At 36.1% G+C, this 22,954-nt stretch overlaps 1 protein-coding gene across 2 annotated transcripts in view; it reads right to left on the bottom strand.

Moving 5' to 3' along the window:
- The window catches only part of LOC123553720 (tripeptidyl-peptidase 2-like), a 59,234-nt gene that overhangs the window by 31,542 nt on the left and 4,738 nt on the right, over positions 1 to 22,954 (bottom strand). For both annotated transcript variants that reach the window (XM_053548456.1, XM_053548457.1), the window contains exons 2-11: positions 22,092 to 22,220; positions 20,329 to 20,532; positions 16,559 to 16,683; positions 15,770 to 15,867; positions 14,651 to 14,716; positions 12,888 to 13,042; positions 10,004 to 10,080; positions 9,244 to 9,471; positions 5,308 to 5,441; positions 689 to 819 (exon numbers count right to left, since the gene is read on the bottom strand). In XM_053548456.1, coding sequence (XP_053404431.1) covers positions 689 to 819; positions 5,308 to 5,441; positions 9,244 to 9,471; positions 10,004 to 10,080; positions 12,888 to 13,042; positions 14,651 to 14,716; positions 15,770 to 15,867; positions 16,559 to 16,683; positions 20,329 to 20,532; positions 22,092 to 22,220 — 1,347 coding nt within the window. The remainder of the gene's footprint in view (positions 1 to 688; positions 820 to 5,307; positions 5,442 to 9,243; positions 9,472 to 10,003; positions 10,081 to 12,887; positions 13,043 to 14,650; positions 14,717 to 15,769; positions 15,868 to 16,558; positions 16,684 to 20,328; positions 20,533 to 22,091; positions 22,221 to 22,954) is intronic.

Genomic DNA, 22,954 nt, shown 5'->3' with positions numbered 1-22,954 from the left:
GATTACTCTTGGAAAACTAGTTTTGAAATATGTTTAGGGGTTCTGCCATCAATTGAGTATAACCTTTATTTCTTTATTTTTTTTTCTAATTAAAGATGTTTTCTTTCCCATGATCGTACCATACCGGTTAATCATCAACAGAAATAAATATCATTTCAGTAATTAAATTAATTTGTGAGAAAATTTTTAAAAAAATGCTCAGCTTTTCTGTTTGAATGATAACCCACAGAACTTGAAGTACACTGTATTTTGGGAAACACGTCTGAATCTATGAATATTTTGCTCAGATAAATCAACAGACGAAAGAGTTATCCTTCAATGTCTTAACTTTTCCAAGAATGACCAAATTATCCGATTAAATATTGTCTTTCAGCATGAAAAAAACTGAGGAATTTGGGTATAAATTTTTCACATAGAAAGCAATAACAGATGCAATTTGAATTTTCAGGGATCATCTCTGTATCAGCTATAGATCATTAATCATTTTCAGTCTCAAGTTCATTCTGACTATCACTTTTGACCTCATGACTTCTAAAGCGTTTCCTGATCATGAGCAATTATACCATTTTATATCCTGAGGTCTCTGTGACCTTGACTTTTGACAGACTTATAATGGAGGTTATCAAGGTAATCAAATGCAATCATCCTATGAAATACGACCTTACATTTATATTAACAAAAACCATACCTGTACTAGCCCATGTCCCATTGTAAATACTTCTACTCCGTCTACTGGTTTGGCTGTGTTTTGTAATGCTCTTCGCACACTATATGGGTTATATTCTACATTACTGGCCTTCAATCCAGATAGAACCAAGGCTAATGAAATAGAACAGAAAAAATAATTTAACCCCAAACTCTCTTTGTTTCAATCTAGGTCACAATCCTTTGACTCAATCTAACTTTTCATATATTATTTTTACTAACACATTGCCTGTGAGACAGTCCAGTTGACGGTTTGACATCAAAGCCCTTAATGTTTTTATGATTTTTTTTACAACTCCTTATAAATTATAATTTTCTCATGGCATTGATACCAACTTGATTACTAATAAAATCTGTAACACCCCTCACGCCCCCTAACACCGACATAAGTGGAACTCTATTACAAATGTATTGAATGGACTCCATGATCATGCAAAACCTAAACAGAATGGCCTTTATTGGAACTGATTTCAACAAAGAGTTCTCTACCTTTGACCAAAATTTTAACCAAGTCAAAGTAATTCAACTAGGAATTATCTAAGTTAATTGCTTCAGAAGGTTTCATGTGGAAGCTCTGTGTGAAGTTTCAGTCAAATGCATGATGCAATGGTTACTAAGTTATGAACTTGCACCTCAATTTTAAAGTATGGTATGATAATGACAATGCAAATGCTTGGGCAAAATAATAGCTCTCGCTATTATTCAATAGTCACTAAACAATAAATTTTTATTTTTTTTCAATTTTTTTTACGAATTATGAAGTTTCTAGAGAAATTACATCTTAATTTCATTACAATGCATAAACCGTATCAAACTCCTTAGAAAGTGCTATCAATATTTAACTCCTTGTAGTCACTGTGTCTATTTGTAAACAAGAGGACCATGATGGTCCTGAATCGCTCACCTGTCTCCACATGACCCAATTTTCATGAAGATCCATTGAAAAATATGGCTTCTAGAGAGGTCACAAGGTTTTTCTATTATTTGACCTAATGACCTAGTTTTTGAAGGCACATGACCCAGTTTTGAACTTGACCTAGATATTATCAAGGTGAACATTCTCAGCAATTTTCATTAAGATCTCATGAAGAGTATGGCCTCTAGAGAGGTCACAAGGTTTTTCTATTTTTATACCTACTGACCTAGTTTTGACCACACGTGACCCAGTTTCAAATTTTATCTAGATATCATCAAGGTGAACATTCAGACAAATTTTCATGAAGATCCATTGAAAAATATGGCCTCTAGAGTGGTCAAAAGGTTTTTCTATTTTTAGACCTACTGACCTAGTTTTTGACCGCAGTTGACCCAGTTTCGAACTTGACCTAGATATCATCAAGATGAATATTCAGACCAACTTTCATACAGATCCCATGAAAAATATGGCCTCTAGAGAGGTCACAAGGTTTTTTTTATTATTTGACCTACTGACCTAGTTTTTGATGGCACGTGACCCAGTTTCGAATCTGACCTAGATATCATCAAGGTGAACATTCTGACCAATTTTCATGAAGATCCATTGAAAAGTATGGCCTCTAGAGAGGTCACAAGGTTTTTCTATTTTTTAGACCTACTGACCTAGTTTTTGACCGCAGTTGACCCAGTTTCGAAATTGAGCTAGATATCATCAAGATGAACATTCAGGCCAACTTTCATACAGATCCCATGAAAAATATGGCCTCAAGAGAGGTCACAGGGTTTTTCTATTATCTGACCTACTGACCTAGTTTTTAAAGGCACGTGACCCAGTTTCAAACTTGACCTTGATATCATCAAGGTGAACATTCTGACCAATTTTCATGAAGACCCATTGAAAAGTACGGCCTTTAGAGAGGTCACAAGGTTTTTCTATTTTAAGACCTACTGACCTAGTTTTTGACCGCAGTTGACCCAGTTTCGTACTTGACCTAGATATCATCAAGGTAAACATTCTGACCAATTTTCATGAAGATCCATTAAAAAGTATGGCCTCTAGAGAGGTCACAAGGTTTTTCTATTTTTAGATCTACTGACCTAGTTTTCAAACGCACGTGACCCTGTTTCGAACTTGACCTAGATATCATCAAGATGAACATTCTGACCAACTTTCATAAAGATCCCATGAAAAATGTGACCTCTAGTGTGGTCACAAGCAAAAGTTTATGGACGGACGGACGAACGCACAGATGACGGACGCCACGCGATCACAAAAGCTCACCTTGTCACTTTGTGACAGGTGAGCTAAAAAGCTAAAAATGCAAAAAAAAAACAAGAGGGCCATGATGGCCCTATATCGCTCACCTGTTATCATTGCACTTAAGGACAAGTCTTCAAGGTCAAAAGATCATAATAGAAATCAATCAAAAGAATTATGAGAAAATATAGTTGAAATTTTCTTTAAGTAACTTTAGAAACAAGATTTGAAAACTTTTTGTAGAGGTCCACTAGGCAATGCTACATGTCAAATATCTAAGCTCTTCTGGTTTATTTTTAGAAAATTTTGAAGATTTTTCTATGTACAATCAAGTAACCCCATGGGGCAGGGTCAATTTGACCCCAGGGGTCATGATTTGAATAAACTTTGTAAAAGTCTAATAGGCAATGCTACATGTCAAATATGTAAGATCTAGGCCTTCTGGTTTATTTTTAGAATTTTTTTTTAAGATTTTCCTATGTAAAATCAAGTGACCCCTAGGGGCGGAGTCAATTTTGACCCCGGTGGACAAGGTTTGAACAAATTTTGTAGAGGTCCACTAGGCAATGCTACATGTCAAATATCTAGTCTCTAGGCCTTCTGGTTTATTTTTAGAAAATGTTTGAAGATTTTCCTATGTAAAATCAAGTGACCCCTGGGGCGGGGTCAATTTTGACCCAGGGGGTCATGATATGAACAAATTTTGTAGAGGTCCACTAGGTAATGCTACATGTGAAATATCTAAGCTCTAGGCCTTCTGGATTATTTTTAGAAAACTTTTGAAAATTTTCCTATGTAAAGTCAAGTGACCCCTAGGGCGGGGTCAATTTTGACCCCCGGGTCATAATTTGAACAATTTTAGTAGAGCTCCACTAGGCAATGCTACATGTCAAATATCTAAGCTCTAGGGCTTCTGGTTTTTGAGAAGAAGATTTTTTAAATATTTTCCTATGTAAAATCAAGTGACCCCTGGGGCGGGGTCAATTCTGACCCCGGGGGCCATGATTTGAACAAATTTTGTAGAGGTCCACTAGGCAATGCTACATGTGAAATATCTAAGCTCTAGGCCTTCTGGTTTATTTTTAGGAATTTTTTGAAGATTTTCCTATGTAAAATCAAGTGACCCCTGGGGCGGGGTCAATTTTGACCCCGGGGTCATGATTTGAACAATTTTACTAGAGGTCCACTAGGCAATGCTACATGTCAAATATCTAAGCTCTAAGGCTTCTGGTTTTTGAGAAGAAGATTTTTTAAGATTTTCTTATGTAAAATCAAGTGACCCCTGGGGCGGGGTCAATTTTGACCCCGGGGTCATGATTTGAACAAATCTGGTAGAGGTCCACTAGGCAATGCTTCACACCAAATATCTAAGCTCTAGGGCTTCTGGTTTTTGAGAAGAAGATTTTTAAAGTTTTTCCTTTCCGTTGCCATGGCAACCAGTGTTCAGCATGGAATTCAATTCTTTGAACAATTTTGAAAGGGGGCCATCCAAGGAACATCCCTGTGAAGTTTCATCAAAATTGGCCTGTTGGTTTAGGAGGAGATGTTGTTTAAAGGAAAGTGTGGACGGACGACGGACGGACGGACAGACGGACAGACGGACGGACGGACGGACGCCGGACGGTGAGCGATCACAATACCTCACCCTGAGCACTTTGTGCTCAGGTGAGCTAAAAAAAAACTATTTTCTTTGCAACAGTCAATTCAATTCATTAATATCTTTGCTTAACTCAGATATTTATATAACAATGGCAAATGTTAAAATCCCTGAAATTATCCATGGTTACTATTCTGCTCACAATCTCCAAACTTTGTCATCTGTTATTTGGTCAAATATTGACACAATATTATTTTAGTGAAAATTGGGCACACTGTTAAATGATTATTTTATCTCAATGAAACAAAACAACAGTAAAAACTGGAGATATTTTTCATTGAGTTATTGCTGTTACAATAAGATAACCATGAAAGCGATGTCAGAAGTGAGTGCAATAATAACTGGACATCTAGACAGATTAAACGCAACAGGCTAAGCACAGCTACAGTACATTGTTGAATTTTTCCTGCTGTTATAGCAGAGGAGATATGTGCCCTCAGGTGCAGTATGAGACAAATATTTTTGCAATCACACTGTATGGTATGTTGCATTGTACATTGTGCTGACAAATCTTAAAACTTTGGGGAATATTTCATGTTCATGGGAGTTGACGCCCCAGGCGTACTGACTGCAGTATCCATTGTCTAAATATGGTCACCTTACAGCCTTTATAAGAGTGTAAGTTTGGTTCTGAGGATGGCACAATTAGCCACAAGGGCTCAGCCCCCATGAGCATTCATTCTGTTACTTTTACTTTAGGATAAATCAACCAAAGCTAATTTAACCTCTTAGCCACGGTTATGAGTAAACAAACAGCACAATATTTCTGTACCTATACAACCACAAGCATTAGGTGAACTCATACTAGTCCCATTCATTAGCTGGCATCCCTTTAGCGTCCAGTTTGGTACTGAGGCTATGGCCCCTCCTGGGGCACTTATACTGACCCCTAAAGCACCATCAGCACTGAAATATACAACAAAGATACTGTAAATACACAAAGACAAAATGTGACTGAGAATTGTGAACTTCTACCAATTCACTTATAACAATTCAACTCTATCACTGCATTTTTACTTACATAGAATCATGTTATTATAATTACTATTGTTGGTTTTAACATCGCACAGACACAAAATATGGGTCATATGACAACTTTCCAGCTTTGATGGTGGAGGAAATTCCCAGGAAGTCCATCAAGTGCGGGAACATGGGTAGAACCACTGACCTTCCGTAAGCCAGCTGGATGGCTTCCTCACATGGAGAATTCTATATCTCGTGTGAGGCTCAAATCAACACTGATGAGGGCAAGTGAAGTCAGAGACCTTAACCACTCAGCAAAATGACTTCACTTGCCCTCATCAGTGTTGATTTGAGCCTCACATGTAGTAACTTATCATCATTAAAATTTTACTTTACACAATAAGAATACATAATACAAGAGCTTGATGCTAAAATAAAATTATTACAACAAATCATGACCTACTGATGTGGTAATAAACAGATTATCCATGGCAGACATGGAAAAAAGAAGTTTTATGTGTGTTGCTCAACAGTAACAACACTAGAAACACCATCAGTCAAAATAATATAGATTAATCCTTCCAATTAATCTTGTTTATTCTGGCTAAATTTCAATTTAATTGTAAGTGAAAGAGCCCTTCATAGGAAATACCTGTAGAGCAGAAATTTTGTAATCAACCAGACGTAATCATAAACAGAAACATCGTGATCCGTAGGCGCCGCGTATATATACATATACATATAAAAACATGCGCGCGGTACCTTCATTTTTTACTATTAAAGTTTAATATTTTCATCACCGCTTGTGAAATGATAAAGTTTGAATTCTATAACAGTTAGAATAAGATAATGAAAGAAATACAGATAAAATTCTACAAAAAAAAAAACGGTCGATTTTAATGAAATTGCATGTTTAAGAATTCATACAGCGCGTTCTTTAAATTTTCGTTTGTCCAAAAAGTAAATAAATGTAACATACTATAGGCATAAAGCTCAGACGTTGGATTGCAAAATGCAAAAATCAGAATAGGAAAATATTAAATAATGAAAGTACGGCAGCAATTTAAAAACTTGGTGTTAACTGTTATTTGGAAAAAATTTACACATGTTAGGGTACATATACTGTGTAGTGTGCTTTCCAGGTCATCGATTAATAATGGAATGGTCCGTTATTTAGGTAGTGTTATTCAGTAAAACTAGCAATTCAGATCTAAATAAGGCTAGGTAAATCATTTTGATTACCCTATTTGGCTGACATGTCTATAAATAGAACTGTCGCGACAGGTAGTATTTATTAGCATCTATATAGTGTATTAACAGGATGTCATAACTTTTTGGTAAGTTTGAAATAATTCTATTATTATTGTTTTTAGAAAATATAGGGTATAGCAGTTCTTGGCAGTCAAAATAATTCGACGGTCGGATTGTTTTATGTTTGTGACTGGCATTCCAAACGTCAAAACTTTTTAATATTAAGGACCATAATAATGGAGGATAAATCACAGTTCACAGTCATATAAAAGTTACTGGTTTTATCGCTTGCGGGTATGCACAGTACAAACATAGGTTTATATCACCAGAACAATTCGTAATTTTGGATTTCTACATAAATCAATGAAGAATTGAATTCCCCTTTTGATACATTTAAAGTTTTATTTGGATTTATATCCAATTCGTGAAATAATCGGAAATTGCTTCATCTATTTTGGTCTTCAGAGTGTTTGACGCGAGTGGGGATATTGCCCACATATATATTTATATACGTGTGCTGGTTTATTTATAGAGAAAAAAAATAAAAATAAAATAAAAACAAGAGCTGTCACTAGTGGTGGCAGGTGCCCCGCAGCGCCTTGGCCTTTGGCCTGGTGGCCTTGACCTTTGACCTGATGACCCTGGGGTCGGTAGGGATCGTGTACTCAATAAGTACTTTCTGCATGTGAAGTTTGAAGGTCCTGGGTGCAGTACGTGGTTCGCGAGTAAAGCGCCTTCATGCACAAAGTTAGGACCATGTTCTGATTAGTTGTATGGTTTTCTTTTCTTTTTATTGTTTTTTCTTGACTATTTCGCATCGGCGAAGCACAATGTAACAATACAATTTAAAAACATTGTTCTTGAACGTATCAATTCGGTTCAGATCATGATGCATTCATTTAAAACAAATCGTCTTTATACTTCGGACACGATCAGTATACCTTTTGAATTTAACAACTGAGTCGGCCCTAACTCATTTGAAAGCAAGTTTGAGTTTGGAAAGCCCACGATTTGTTCACAAAAATGGTAATCACGCTACTCGATATCAATTTTCGGCTATATTGTGCAAGTGCACATCTTTTCGTAGGTTTAAGACTAAAACTTTCAAACGCATAGTTTTCGTATTGGCAAGGCTACTGATTCAGCTTGAAGGGGAATCTTGGGATCCGTCTTTATGGAATTATGCAGGTGGCGCTCATTGTCATATGTCATGCACTCAGGATTTGCATGTCACACATTCGGTATTAATGACATCCTTTTAACGAAGGATAATCGGGGACTTCATCACATAATAGGCTGTAGCAGAGACAAGGTTAACCCGTAGTTACCCAGCACTTTGTCCGTCGCTTGGTGGTGCAAGATAAGTGTGTGTCTTTAGGGCCTAAAGCACGCCATGCAATTGCTTGCTCTCGGATAATAACGGATCAATCTGTTCTGGAATATTACTTGGATTCATGAACGTGTTCTAAAAACTAGTATTGTAAGAATTTTGGGGGAAATAAAAAGAAAGTTAAGTTATTTCTTTGTTATTTTGTGGCGGAAAATTCTTACGTCTGGATGCGACTTGGGCATGCCATACTGAGTTGTTAACTGTCAATTACTAAATATTTTTGCATACTCATGGGTCCCTGATCAGCCGCCGCCATTCAACGGGGTTGGTGACACTCGTGGGTTCATTCAATTTTTTCTGGTTCATTTTTTCGAGCATATAAGAATTGGCCAGAGAGCGAAAAGGGCTAGGCGTTCTTATAGTTGCTCAACCATTTACATAGGTTACATTTGTTGCTATTAGATTTATGTTGTGCCAATGGTACCTGGTTCGTATATGGTACATGGAAGTACCTGGTTATTGTATGGTACCAAAGGGGTACCTGGTAAGTATATGGTACATGGAAGTACCTGGTTACTGTATGGTACCAAAGGGGTACCTGGTTTGTATATGGTACATGGAAGTACCTGGTTCATGTATGGTACCTGGTTTGTATATGGTACATGGAAGTACCTGGTTTGTGTATGGTACCAAAGGGGTACCTGGTTTGTATATGGTACATGGAAGTACCATATGGTACATGGAAGTACCTGGTTCTTATATGGTACCAAAGGTGGTGCCTGGTTCTACCTGGCTAACCGTACCGAGGGGTACGGGGGATGGCATGGCATAGACAGTGTTTGTACAATATTTTTAGCGCAACGAGGTTCGAATTATTTAAGGCATGCCCGGGTCGCGCCCTTTGTGAGGATTTTCAACTTCAATCGCCATTTATCGTTTGAAGTCTTAAGCCACTATGACCGTTTTCAATCCACACATACCCTAAATGAAAAATAAACTTATGTTTATAATCGAAAGTGTTTTTATTTTCTTTTAAACATGAAAGCTTAAGTTATATGATGGTACGTCAACCCAGGAATTTAATCCTAGAATAAAGCATACTTCAAACTTTTTTACTACTTTACTTTTAACATTTTTCACTTTAAATATGTTTACAGAACTCACGTTGGACCTCTGGAAGACCATGTATAGTGCATAGGTGGCAGTTTTTCTCTCAGAGAATACTCTGCAGCCATCATTGCTGGAGTAACATGAGCGCCGACCCCTATCAGGGCTGATGTTGTTCCTCCAGGTGTACCCATTGTGGACAGGGCTGGACCATTGTTGCCTGCACTCGACACAAATATCACATTATGCTTGTTGACCATTTCACTGAGAACATCACAAACTCTCCTAAAAGTACAGGTTTATCAAATCTATTACAATAAAGGCATAAAAGAAGTTGATTATTTGAAACAAAAAGTCTGAAAGCAATTAGAATCAATGTGTTCTGTGAACTAGTATTAATCCATTCCGTGGAGTAGCATCAATGTGTTTTGTAAAATAGCTTCAATGTGTTCTGTGAAAAGTCCAAAAAGACTTTGTTATTGTTTTGATAGGGCCGGAACTTAGTTTCAGTTACTTCTTCTATTTCAAACAGTATTCTCCAAAAGTAATCAACAACTATCTAACATCAATAAAAGACCAATAATGAATAACATCAACCGTAAAATGATTACAAAGAACACTCACAGTTCACAGCTTGATCAAACGTGTGGGTAAACAGTACTGAGTTTTTATACAAAACTAAACAAGCAGAAATACACAGATGATATCGCCAAGTCTCTATGATAAACCTCGTATCTACACCTTTTATTTTAAAGATTATACATTTAATACAAGTTTCCATAGGTAACCTTGATTTTCACCTTTCCAAAAAACTTACCCTGAATTTGACCAATGAGAAGCCTCGCCATAACTGTAGTTTACAAGATCACACTTGTACTCCTTCACTTTGATCATCTGCAAGTATACAACACTGATCACTTGTTCATACTAGTGGTATAAGTCAGGTAAGTTTGATAAGTTTATTTCAAATTTTCCTTTAGGCCAACTGGCCCATGAGGTTTACAAGCATGAAAATGGCGAGACAATTATTTAAACAGAGAAGGTTGTTAACATTCAATTTTCTGCACAAATAGCACATTGTAATATTACAATTACATAAGATATATAGACATTATTTTCTAGGTTACATTTTCCTATATTAACTTTAAGCGTATGTTACCCTGATGAAGCCTTTCAGCGAAACATCGGTATATTAAAATTGTAATAGTTTTTCGTGTTTGGTGATATTTTTCCTACTATACTTTGTAAGCCTTCAAAACATTAGCAAGAGAACATCGTGTTTCAATTAAAAAACTAACACAATCCTGTGCATATATCTGTTTTCATAGTCTTAAAACTGAAACAAGAAACGCGGCAATGCCACGAAACCAGGTTTTCAACACTTTTCATAAGAATAACAAGAGCTGTCACTAATGGTGACAAATGCCCCCGCAGCATCTTGACCTTTGACCTGGTGACCCCAAAGTCAGTAGGGGTGATGTACTCAATAAGTACTATCAGCATGTGAAGTTTGAAGGTCCTGAATGAAGTGGTTTGCATGTAAAGTGCCTTCATGCAAAAAGCTAACGTTGGCCCCTGTGACCTTGACCTTTGACCTGGTGACCCCAAAGTCAGTAGGGTTGGTGTACTCATAAAGTACTATCAGCACGTAAAGTTTGAAGGTCCTGGATGAAGTGGTTCGCAAGAAAAGTGCCTTCATGCAAAAAATTAACGTTGGCCCCTATGACCTTGACCTTTGACCTGGTGACCCCAAAGTTAGTAGGGGTGGTGTACTAAATAAGTACTATCAGCATGTGAAGTTTGAAGGTCCTGGGTGCAGTGGTTCGCGAGTAAAGTGCCTTCATGCAAAAAGCTAACATTGGCCCCTGTGACCTTGACTTTTGACCTGGTGACCCCAAAGTCAGTAGGGGTGGTGTACTCAATAAGTTCTATCAGCATGTGAAGTTTGAAGGTCCTGAGTGCAGTGGTTCGCGAGTAAAGTGCCTTCATGCAAAAAGTTAACATTGGCCCCTGTGACCTTGACCTTTGACCTGGTGACCCCAAAGTCAGTAGGGGTGGTGTACTCAATAAGTACTATCAGCATGTGAAGTTTGAAGGTCCTGGGTGAAGTGGTTCGCGAGTAAAGTGCCTTCATGCAAAAAGTTAACGTTGGCCCCTGTGACCTTGACCTTTGACCTGGTGACCCCAAAGTTAGTAGGGGTGGTGTACTAAATAAGTACTATCAGCATGTGAAGTTTGAAGGTCCTGGGTGCAGTGGTTCGCGAGTAAAGTGCCTTCATGCAAAAAGCTAACATTGGCCCCTGTGACCTTGACTTTTGACCTGGTGACCCCAAAGTCAGTAGGGGTGGTGTACTCAATAAGTTCTATCAGCATGTGAAGTTTGAAGGTCCTGAGTGCAGTGGTTCGCGAGTAAAGTGCCTTCATGCAAAAAGTTAACATTGGCCCCTGTGACCTTGACCTTTGACCTGGTGACCCCAAAGTCAGTAGAGGTGGTGTACACAATAAGCAATATCAGCATGTGAAGTTTGAAGGTCCTGGGTGCAGTGGTTTGCGAGTAAAGTGCCTTCATGCAAAAAGTTAACGTTGTGACTAACGAACGAACGAACAAACTAACAGACGGACAGTTGAAAACTAATATGTCTCCCTTTGGGGGCATAAAAAAGTATACTGAATCACAGTGCACCACTTTAAAGCACAACCCTAACCCTAACCCTAACCCCTAACCCTAACCCTATTTTTAGTAACAATGACCTTGACCTTGATCCCAGAAACCCCAAAATCAATCCCAAGCTACAACTTTATATAAGTTTTATATACACCAAGTTTCATCATGATAGCTCACCCTAACCCTATTTTTAGTAACAATGACCTTGACCTTGATCCCAGAAACCCCAAAATCAATCCCAAGCTACAACTTTATATAAGTTTTATATACACCAAGTTTCATCATGATAGCTCATTCCTAAGTTAAGTTATTGACCGGAAACCCTTTTTCTATTTTAAGTAACAGTGACCTTGACCTTGACCCCAGAAACCCCAAAATCAATCCCAGCCTTTGTCTTGATATAAGCTACATATATACCAAGTTTTATTCAAAAATCTTATCCGAAACAAAAGTTATTGACCGGAAACACCAGTTTGATGCCGCCGCCCATCCGCCCGCCCGCCTGACCAACGACATACCCCAATCTAATAACTCAGGTTTTTAACGAAAAACAAGGAGCTGCGTTCAATAAACGCTTGATGCCCCCTGTGGCATCCTTGTCAATACAAAGCAACCTAAGTCCAAAATGAGTTCAAGTTGAAGGTCAAGGTCAAACTGAGGTCAGGTGATGTCTGAAGATGAGGAATGGTCACAGGTTACATCTGCATTAGTATCAAGTCATTCTAGTAAGGGGTATTGATGCTAGACGAAACGGTCCCATTTGGTTAACCAAGAGATGGCCCATACAAAGCAACCTAAGTCCAAAACGAGGTCAAGGTCAACCTGAGGTCAGGTGATGTCTCAAGATGAGGAATGGTCACAGGTTACATCTGCATTAGTATCAAGTCATTCTAGTAAGAGGTATTGATTCTAGACGAAACGGTCCCATTTGGTTAACCTCGTACGGACGGACGAACGAACAATCACTATATGCCTCCCGCATCAGTAGATGCCGGGGGCATAAAAAAGATAAAATTAATATTTCTGATATACATACAGCTCTGACTAGGGCACTGCCAGTTTCCATGGAGCCAATACGAGTGTCCCCTATTTTTATGCCAATAATCTGGGCCCCAGGGGCCACTCCATTTCTCTCTGGGTTCTCTGGAAAGTTACCAGCAGCTATACAAGCTACATGGGTGCCATGAGAACCTACAATGAAGATTTTACATAAGTACTTTTTTGTACACTTTCTGGCAATTTCTGGAGTGGTAAGTACAGTTAAAATCAGGCCGGCAGTTTCATACAAGAAGATGTTTCTAAGTTTCTACAATATACATAAAGGGAAAAGTGACCACACCTACTGGCTGATGAATCAAAATAATTTGAAAAATCTTGGTAGAAGGTAACACAATGCCTTTTTCCATGAAATTATCTTAAACTCAGGCCAGCAGTTTCATACAAAAAGATTTTTTAAGTTTCTACTATATGCATATAGAGAAAAGTGGCAACGTCCCCTGGCAACCATGTTTCTGAATAATTTGAAGATCTTTCTATTTTCAGCTCTAGTGGCCCTTATGTGCAACCAAGTGGAACCTTTTGAACAACTTTGGTAGAGGACCTTCCAAGGAACATCTAAATGACTCTTTTAAAGGGAATTCCTATAGTTTTTAATGCGCATCTTTCTGCGCAGCCGACACTTTCTATGGAAAACTGAACTGAAGTCAACATTTGTTGAAACATGTTACAGACAATCTTAAATATGAGGAATCTTGAATGAAATAACATTTTTGATAAGTTATATCAGTAATCAAATGTTGATACTGGTTTATGTTGTATTGACAAGTATCATGCCTGACAGGTATCTTGCTATTTTTGTGGTTGTGTTTTTCACATCGCATTTTAGTATAAAGACAGTGTTGTTCATATAATGTAAGATAATTGACTTAGTACTGATAAGACAATATCACCTTTCAGATTATTTAGTATGCAATTATAGAAAGAATTAAGAATTTTTAAAACTTTTTTTTAAACTTTTAGCAGACATACATGTAATCAATTTGGGCAGGTTCGCGCCATTTCCGTCCGAACAGGTGTTTGTATTCTAGCGGTCTTAACATAAAATTTAGCCTGGTGACCCATATATTTTTAGCCATTTTTATGGTCACAATACAATTATCTATACACAAGAAAAAAAGGAAAAAATTCTATGAAAGAGTTTTTTCAAAATTTAAAAAAATATTCTTCACTATGGGTATTTTTCATTGAAAAAAGTTCACAAAAGTAAATATGAAACAATATTTTTTTTTTCATTTGTACCCATCATTGTAAGGATAGACTCTATTAGAGTATTACAAATATGACTATGATATCAAGTAAGTATATGATAAAATCTGTAATAAGAAAAAAACCGTATTATGCTGCCTGGATGTATATTTTTGTTGGTATTTATAAAAAAACAGAAAATTATGAAAATGTTCAAAAATCGCTGGCAGTTTCAGCAACAGTGGGTGTGTTCAAAGCAATTTTTCACAAAAACAAGCCTGGTGACCTATTATTTTTATTTGTTCATTGTTTTCAGCACACATTTTCCTATCATATATATGAATTTAAAAAAATTCTATGAAAGGAAAAAAATTATCGGAATTCTCTTTAACACTTGATTTACTTAGGGGTTTTGTAAAATAATACACATTTAATGATCTTGCCCGACATATGTCTTACGACTTCGGTTTATATTTAAAAAGAAATATTCTTGCATCCATACTACACATGTGATATATTTTCAGGAATTAAAACAGAAATGTTCAAACACTTCACCTGTATTGCAAACTACCTCCAGCACATTTCCATCATTGTATATATTAATGCTGTAATTCATCATATCTGTAAAATGGAAGATGTATCTCTATAAAAGTTAAGAAACTTTATCCCAATGGTAAACTTCACAAAAGTTTCTATCATGACTAATAAAGGACTTCAGCAGAACTTAGAGTATATACCGACATTCTCTCTTAATTAATCTACATTTCACTTGTGATTTAATATTTTAATATAAGATATGCTGTTACAAATAGCATCACTTGGCTTGAAGATCATTAGCAAAACTGAAAAACAAGAGCTGTCCGTAAGACAGCGTGCTCGACTTTTCTCAGTGCTTGACTCTGAATTAGAGCTTTGCCAGTAAAAAAATTCAAAGGTAAAAAGGGGCATAACTCTGTCAAAATTCAAAACAGAGTAATGGGGATTGTTTCTCCCGGTGCAGACTTTGATAGTAAATAACTGTTTTAAGTTTCAAGTCAAAAGCTTTAATGGTAACAGAGATATTTGACTTTATCAAAAATTTTAACAAAAAATTCCAAGTTAAAAAGGGGCATAATTCTGTCAAAATTCAAAACAGAGTAATGCGGATTGTTTCTCCTGGTAAAGACTTTGATGGTAAATAACTATTTTAAATTTCAAGTCAATAGCTTCGATAGTAACAGAGATACTTGACCTTATCAAAAACTTTAACCAAAAAGTTAAAAAGGGGCATAATTCTGTAAAAATTTAAAGCAGAGTTATGGAGATTGTTTCTCCTCGTGTAGACTTTGATAGTAAATAAGTATTTTAAGTTTCAAGTCAATAGCTTTGATAGTAACAGAGATATTTGACTTAATCAAAAACTTTAACCAACGGCGATGCCGAAACCAACACCGAGGTGAGTGCAATAGCTCTAATTTTTCATCGAAAAGTCGAGTTAAAAATGAATTCAATAAAAGTTTAACTTTCTACTAGACATAATTGTCAAATGGGGTTCATTTAACAGACATTAAAGGTAAAGTTCTGTCCTCTATATTTGGAAATTTCACTTCAAATAATACATTAATGGACTGAAAATTGAGTAAAAGTTGAAACTGCTTTCAACAAACATGTTTATCTAATAGTATGGTATATTACCATCATTTGACAGGGTTCCATACTGTCTCTCCTCTCTGTAACTTGCTAATACTTTACACTGTGACAAATTGCCTTCCTCACTCGTGTCAACACATGCTCTGTCAGATACACAAACATTCTACATGTAATAAAAATTAAGGTAACATCTTTCTTGCAAATCTGGTTTACTTTTTTGCCAGAATATATAATGTACACACATGGTAACTAATTCAAACCAGTGTTGAAGTTCAATGATTTACATCTTCCAACATTTTCTAACTTTGTGATGCATTACTGTATAACATGTTATTTTTACTGTTGTAAAAGTTTACGGATTTTGGGTAAAAACACATGGTTTTATTATATACGATTTTAAAATTTAGGAATTCACAAGGTCTACCTGTTTACTTGACTTGACGCACCCAATTCATACGAGGCCAATATTTACAAATCAATTTGGTCATAAAAAATGGTAAAAATTAGCAGCAGGTAAAAAATACCAGATATACGGTAACTAGAAAACATATTGTGTTTGTGTGTGTGTGAGTTTGTGTTTAGCACCTTTTTCAAGTGCTATCACCTGATATGACACCCTACCCAGTCATGTACTGACACTGGCTGACCAGTCCTAGAACTATCCTCTTAATACTGAAAGCCAAGTGAGGAGAGTACTAGTTCCATTTTTTACATCTTTGGTATGACTTTGTTAGTGTTTGATATTAACACTTGTCAGTCACTTTATATACTATTGGTATTTTATCAATGTTTATAGATTCACAAATTTCAATTCTGAAGTAGTAAAGAATTCACCTCCAAGTATCACCATCGTAAAAGACAACACAATCATAGACTGGACCACAATCATTATACTTCTTGTCAGCATCTGTGAGTAGTTCCAACTGTGCCAGAAGATTCTCTTTCTCCTGTTTTTCTTCCTGGAAATACCACGAAACATCACATTTTTTACTGAATTTTTACCTGTACTTGTATTTGGGTAAAGGAAAACACCACATACAGTCGACATCGTACTTGCGACCACCTCTATTAAGCGATTTTTGTATTGAACGACCAGTCAAAATCCCTCCCGAACGTTTTCAGCATATAAATTCATTCCATTAAACGACTTTTTTATTAAACGACTAGCGACCACATTAATGTAGTCCCGACAGGTAAAATATTCGACAAAAGTATCTATTAAGCGACCGGGTACCAAAATTCTACCGGGCATTTCTTCATCTGTGTAATTCGTGAGTACGTTTTGCACGTGACTGAATGCAATTAACCTTTGTATCAGTCAAACTGACAAACAATCTAGCCATAAATTTCACGGTGGACTTGGAAAAGTGTTCACGATGTTAAAACAAATTTTGAAACCATACATGTATGTTCATAATAAATACAGTTACATTAACAGTTAAAAATAACTTTCCTTTTCATCTGACTGAAATTCATTAAGAGACCATTCCATTAAGAGACCACTTCCTAGCAGTCCCTTGGGTGGTCTCTTAATACAATGTTGACTGTAGTTATTTGTTGAAACATATATTTGTCTTTTTCACATTTATGCTGTAAGTATAAGTGATGACCCCTAAACAATCTAATAAAAGTACCCATGCACCATGAGAATACAGAAGTGTATAAATAAAAGGCCTGTGATGAAACCAACATTATATAGTTAACAGATTTTTTAGTAAAATGACTTCAAACTGTTTCTAACTACTCTAACTATTCAAATGTATAATGTTTAGTTTGTGAAACGCGTAATTTGTTGCATAAATGACATGAAAAGTACATGCCGTTTACAACAATATCAGAATGCTTTCATGACGTTCTTCATGTCAAGTCTCTAAATGCCTTCGGTGACTTAAGCATTGTAGGTCTTAGAATTGAGAAGGTAATTTCTTCACATTTCGTGATGTGAGAGGTAAAAGAACGTTCTTCCTGAACATTTTGCTATATCAATTTTAACTTTGTCACTGGTACAGGTTTTGTCATGGAACGGCCTATATACATGTAAATCTATATATCTAGCAAGTTTTCAACAGAGACAAGCTATATAAAGAAATGGATCAAAGTTGTCTTTCATTTACTAAAGCATTAGATAATGCCATCCCATCACATTCTCATTCAAAGATGAACCGCCATTTTATTTCTTTTCACTTACTGTAAAATCATTCATATTCGAGGAAGGCTAACTTTTGTGGACTTTATGGTTGCATCCATCTGCAAAATTTAATCCCACTGAACATATAAAATTCCCATTCCTTTTATCTTGAAAAGTTGAAATCAATAAATGAATATCCCAACACGAAAAAAAAAATTATGGCCAAAACCAAAAAAATTTCAAACAAATAAAAATTCATGATATTACAGTATCATGCACTCGTTTTTACTGCAGGAAGTGGCTGCAGCCAATTCTAGAAAGAACTGAGAAAACTGCTCACTATCCATGAATAATGATGTCACAAAATGACAACTGATCTATAAATTTACACAACTTATCCAATTATAAGATATATACATAGAAAAACAAAAATATTATTCATATTTTTTATCATAAAATGGTGATTTTTTTTTTAAATGAACTGATCAGTGGAATTTGACAAGTTAAAGGCATTTCTTGATACAGAAACCTTAATCAGTAAATGTAAACAAACTAAAAACATTGTCAAAATGTGCCCAGAAGTTCAAGCATATAACCATGGTCGACCTCAGGTATACACAAATACCCTAACACTGCACAACTCTGATCATTACCGTAGATATCCATGTATAATGTGCATCTGAGTATAATGCGCACCCCTGATTTTAGCCCAAAATCCTGGGGAAAAAAAACATTTTTGGTCAATCTTGAGGAGGATGGAAAACGAAAGTAAAGTTTACATCAATACCTGTAATAAATTTTACCTCCGCGGCGGACAGCAGCATCAGTCTCACAGTACTTTCGATAAATAAAACTAATATGATATCGTTATGTTTGTTATTTCTTTTTTTTAAATTAAATATTTTGAATAAACAGGAAGTAAATGTTTCAATATTTTGGAATGGTATCTTTCAAAATGACATGAGCTTCTCAATTCAAACCGAGAACAAAAGGTGTGATAGTCTTTTTCTTATGATCAAATGGCCAGTAATTATCGGCAATTAGCATGTCACCATGTGTCAATTTTGATGTTCACAGTTTGATCTTTGTTAACGATAATACTTGATCTTTAAACAATATCATAATATTTGTGTTTTTTTTTAAATATTTATTTCATCAAAATACTTATACTTTATATGATACTGATTTTGTTTGAAAGAAAAACAAGCAAATTCGATGAATTGGTATCCCCCGTCGAAAGGGTTTGTGGTGAGGAACAGCAAAACAGTATATCCGGCAAAAGTTAAGGATGTTACTTAGAGGCAAATAATTTCATTAGTCAAAATCAATTTAACAGAAAATGAATACTATTTTTTGGTGGGGGTTTGTGGGGGGGGGGGCAGCGAGGGTGACTGGGTGAGGGTACAAAACACCGTATGTTGATTATAAAAATTGATGGAAAATTAAAAATGAAAAAAAAAAAAAAAAAGGGGGGGGGGGGTGGGGTGATGCATGCTTTGGGTGGTGGGCATGACTGGGTGGAGGAGTGAGGTTGGGGAATGGTACAACTTTGAATGTTGATAAATATTCATGGAAGGTTTGGAAAAATAATAAAAAGGAATGAAAAATTATCCTTTTTTTTGGGGGGGGGGGGGGGGGGGAGGGTGTGTGACAAAGGCAAGGTGGTGACCAGGTGTGGGTACACAACTTCACATGTTTATAATAAATGTTCATGGAAAAGAATAAAGGCGTTTAATGAAATTCTACCAATTGGTTGGTTTGTTATGTACAGATCTGTAGATTTTATAAACAATTAAAGGGCAATAACTCTAAGGAAAATTGACCAATTAAAAAAAAATGACAGGCACCATTGAAGTATGTTGGTTCATATTTATTTCAAGTTTCATGAAATTCTTGTTACTGAGAAATTGCTGCAGACGTGGATTTTTCATTTAATCAAGGGCAGTAACTCTAAAGGGAAATTGACCAATCAAAAAAAAAAAAACTTGACGGGCATCATCGCAGTATGTTGGTGCATGTTTATTTCAAGTTTTATGAAATTCTACATGATAGTTACTGAGAAATGGCTGCGGACGGACATTTTTGAGCATTTTTCATTAATACAAGGGCAATAACTCTAAGGAAAATTGACCAATCAAAAAAAAAACTTGATGGGCATCATGGCACTATGTTGGTTCATGTTTATTTAAAGTTTCATGAAATTCTACCTGCTAGTTACTGAGATATGTCTGCGGACGGACGGACGCACGCTTTCATCGGCTTAGGATAATAAACCACTCGAACGTAATGGCAATTTTAGATTTTAGTGTATGGCGAAAATCTTAAACAAACTTGTTTTGAAGTTGGAAAATCGTCTGTACCTGTGTATAATGTACACCCACGATTCAGGGGTGGTCCCATGGGTCAAAAAGCTGCTCATTATACACGGGTATCAACGGTATTCTCCTATATCAAAGAAGAGATTTTCAAACTGTACCTGACTGGTGGGATTTGGGTGAGTAGCCTCAAAATCTTCCATCGCTTTACTTGCTGCAGCTATAGCATCTCTATTGTTGGGGTCCCACAGTTTCTCCCGCCTTTCTTTTATCATTCTATCCTTCAATACCCTCGGGTAGAGTTCAAAGGCATTCTTCACACCAAGATGTACCTTTCCTTCATCTATATGCCAGTCTTCTGGTATCTAACAACACAAATAAGTAGAAGTAAAAGATGAAACACTGAACACCACAAACAAAACCATGCACTGTAATCCAGATACTTTCAAACTTATCCAAAGGAAGCCATTTCTCTCTCTAGAGAGGTACAGCAAACAATTTCTTTCAATGAATTAATACATGCAACTGCAATATTCACAGTACAAATTCATCTTTATCACACTTAAAGCATTACAATTTCTAATTGCTAATACTTGAGATTAATTATTATATAATTATTACCTAACAGCAATGTTGGGTCTAAAGTGGCTATTAGCATGAATGATTAACCCATAGCCTGCTAAATTTCTAAAATGGGCTGGTCCATTATTCAATTTGGGCAGTACCATTTATTATTCAAAGGGGTGTTCACTGAAAATTTACTCAGTGAATAGTGAACAGTGCAGACCATGATCAGACTGCACGGATGTGCAGGCTGATCTTGGTCTGCTCTGGTTGCAAAGGCAGATTCACTTGCTGCCAGGCTAAAGGTTAAACCTGTATTTGGGCAAAGGTGCAGACCAAGTGCCAATACAGGCTTAGGTATGTTAATAATCACATAAGGTCTACCCGTGCCTTATAATGAGTTTTTTATTAATATTATATAAATGAACAAAAAAGTGTATTATAAATGAGTATTTGAACATTTAAATAATTTATTCATATAAAATACTGATGTAAAGAAGTTTTTGACACAACTCAGAGTAACATGATGTCAAAAATGACATTACACATCTGTGAAGGTCCAATTACAGGTCATTATAACTAAAGTCCATTTCCAGTTACTAGCTATAATCATGATAATACCACCCAAAAATGATAATTTGTTTGCCAATTTATTTTGTTCGGTTTAACATCACACCGACACAATTATAGGTCATATCACAACTTCCCAGCTTTGGTGGTGGAGGAAGACCCCCAGATGACCCTCAGTGCATTATTTCATCACGAGCAGGCACCTGGGTAGAACCACCAACCTTCCATAAGCCAGCTGGATGGCTTCCTCACATGAAGAATTCAATGCCCCGAGTGAGGCACGAACCCACATCGATGAGGGGCAAGTTATTAGCAATCAAATTTGTCTGACAAAGATTTCAGAAACTTTCAAAGGCAATGTTGATGTTGTCATACTTTATTTCATTGACTTAGATCTGATCTCAGAAACTTTCCAGGTCAATGGGTCATTGTATGGCACATTGCAGCAAAATAATCAAGTCTTTACAATAATACGAAAGTCTACATAAGGATAACTTCACAGAACTGAATTAGGTAGTTATGAATTTAAACAAAACCTTCTTGACATTTGTTTTGTGTTAAAAGCTTACAAAAGTTCTATAATTCTGCCAAGTCCATTTTCTTGTGTCAAAATTCCCCTTCCAATTTTACAACCTTGACTTATTTTTGAAGGAATACCCCTACAACCTGTTTTAAATCAGCAAAGAAAAATGTAGTGTTCAAGACTTTTGAAACTATAGGTGCATTACAGCATATACAGTGAAGTGAAATAAGAACAGAGTTCTTATCTAAAAACATAACTTTAACTCACAACTAAAGTCCTCCCAGTAAGACCCCTGACGCTGCCATCTTTTACCTCTACCACAGTTGATGTGTCAACATCACCAGATCCACTTGTATCAATAAGATCAATTATTTTAGGCTCGCCTGTTGTTGTTGTCTACAAAACAAATAATGAAACCAGTAACAAACTAGAGCTATCACTAAATGCGCTTCATATCCTCAAAGCCTTGTTAGAAAAAAGTAATAATTTATATTGGTAATAAATCACTGTATTTTTTTTTTTAATTCTACATGTTCAATCCAGGAGAAAATTATATCTAAAATCAGAAAAGTGTTACAGTTCTTCGCTTTTCTGTTTATTGGCTTCAAATGATCAATAAGAAGTACAAAAAGGTCGCTGGCAGATATCTTTATTATTATTCAGGGTAGATTTATGGATTTTAAGCCATCCAGTTCCTCTTTACACTGTTGTATTAAATGCCCCTTCAGTAGATTTAATGTCATTCTCTTAAGGTAGTTCTGCACGTTTGGATCAAAATTTTTTCTACAATGTAGAATTTGATTAAACTTTGATTTTTCAAAAGTTTAGAGCATACCTAGAAAATTCAGCAAATAAAAAGGATAGGGTCGTGTGCTTAATTTTTGGTAGACTGATTTGAAAAATTTGGACCTCTCGCAATTTTTCATAATGGGAGTCTATGGGAAAATAGCAATATCCATAACATTTTCTCGAATAGAAAATTTTCTACAATGTAGATTTTAAAGAAAGCTCTCACAGTCGTAGATAAACATATGGCCTACAATGCAGTGAAATAAAATGTATAGTCCGTGTGCTTATTTCTGAGATATTTGGCCATGATTAAAGTGAACCGCCTATTTGAAGCTAATTTA

Source organism: Mercenaria mercenaria, chromosome 7 (genome assembly GCF_021730395.1).
Source record: "Mercenaria mercenaria strain notata chromosome 7, MADL_Memer_1, whole genome shotgun sequence".
NCBI lineage: Eukaryota > Metazoa > Mollusca > Bivalvia > Venerida > Veneridae > Mercenaria > Mercenaria mercenaria.
This window is presented reverse-complemented; position numbering and strand designations above follow the sequence as displayed.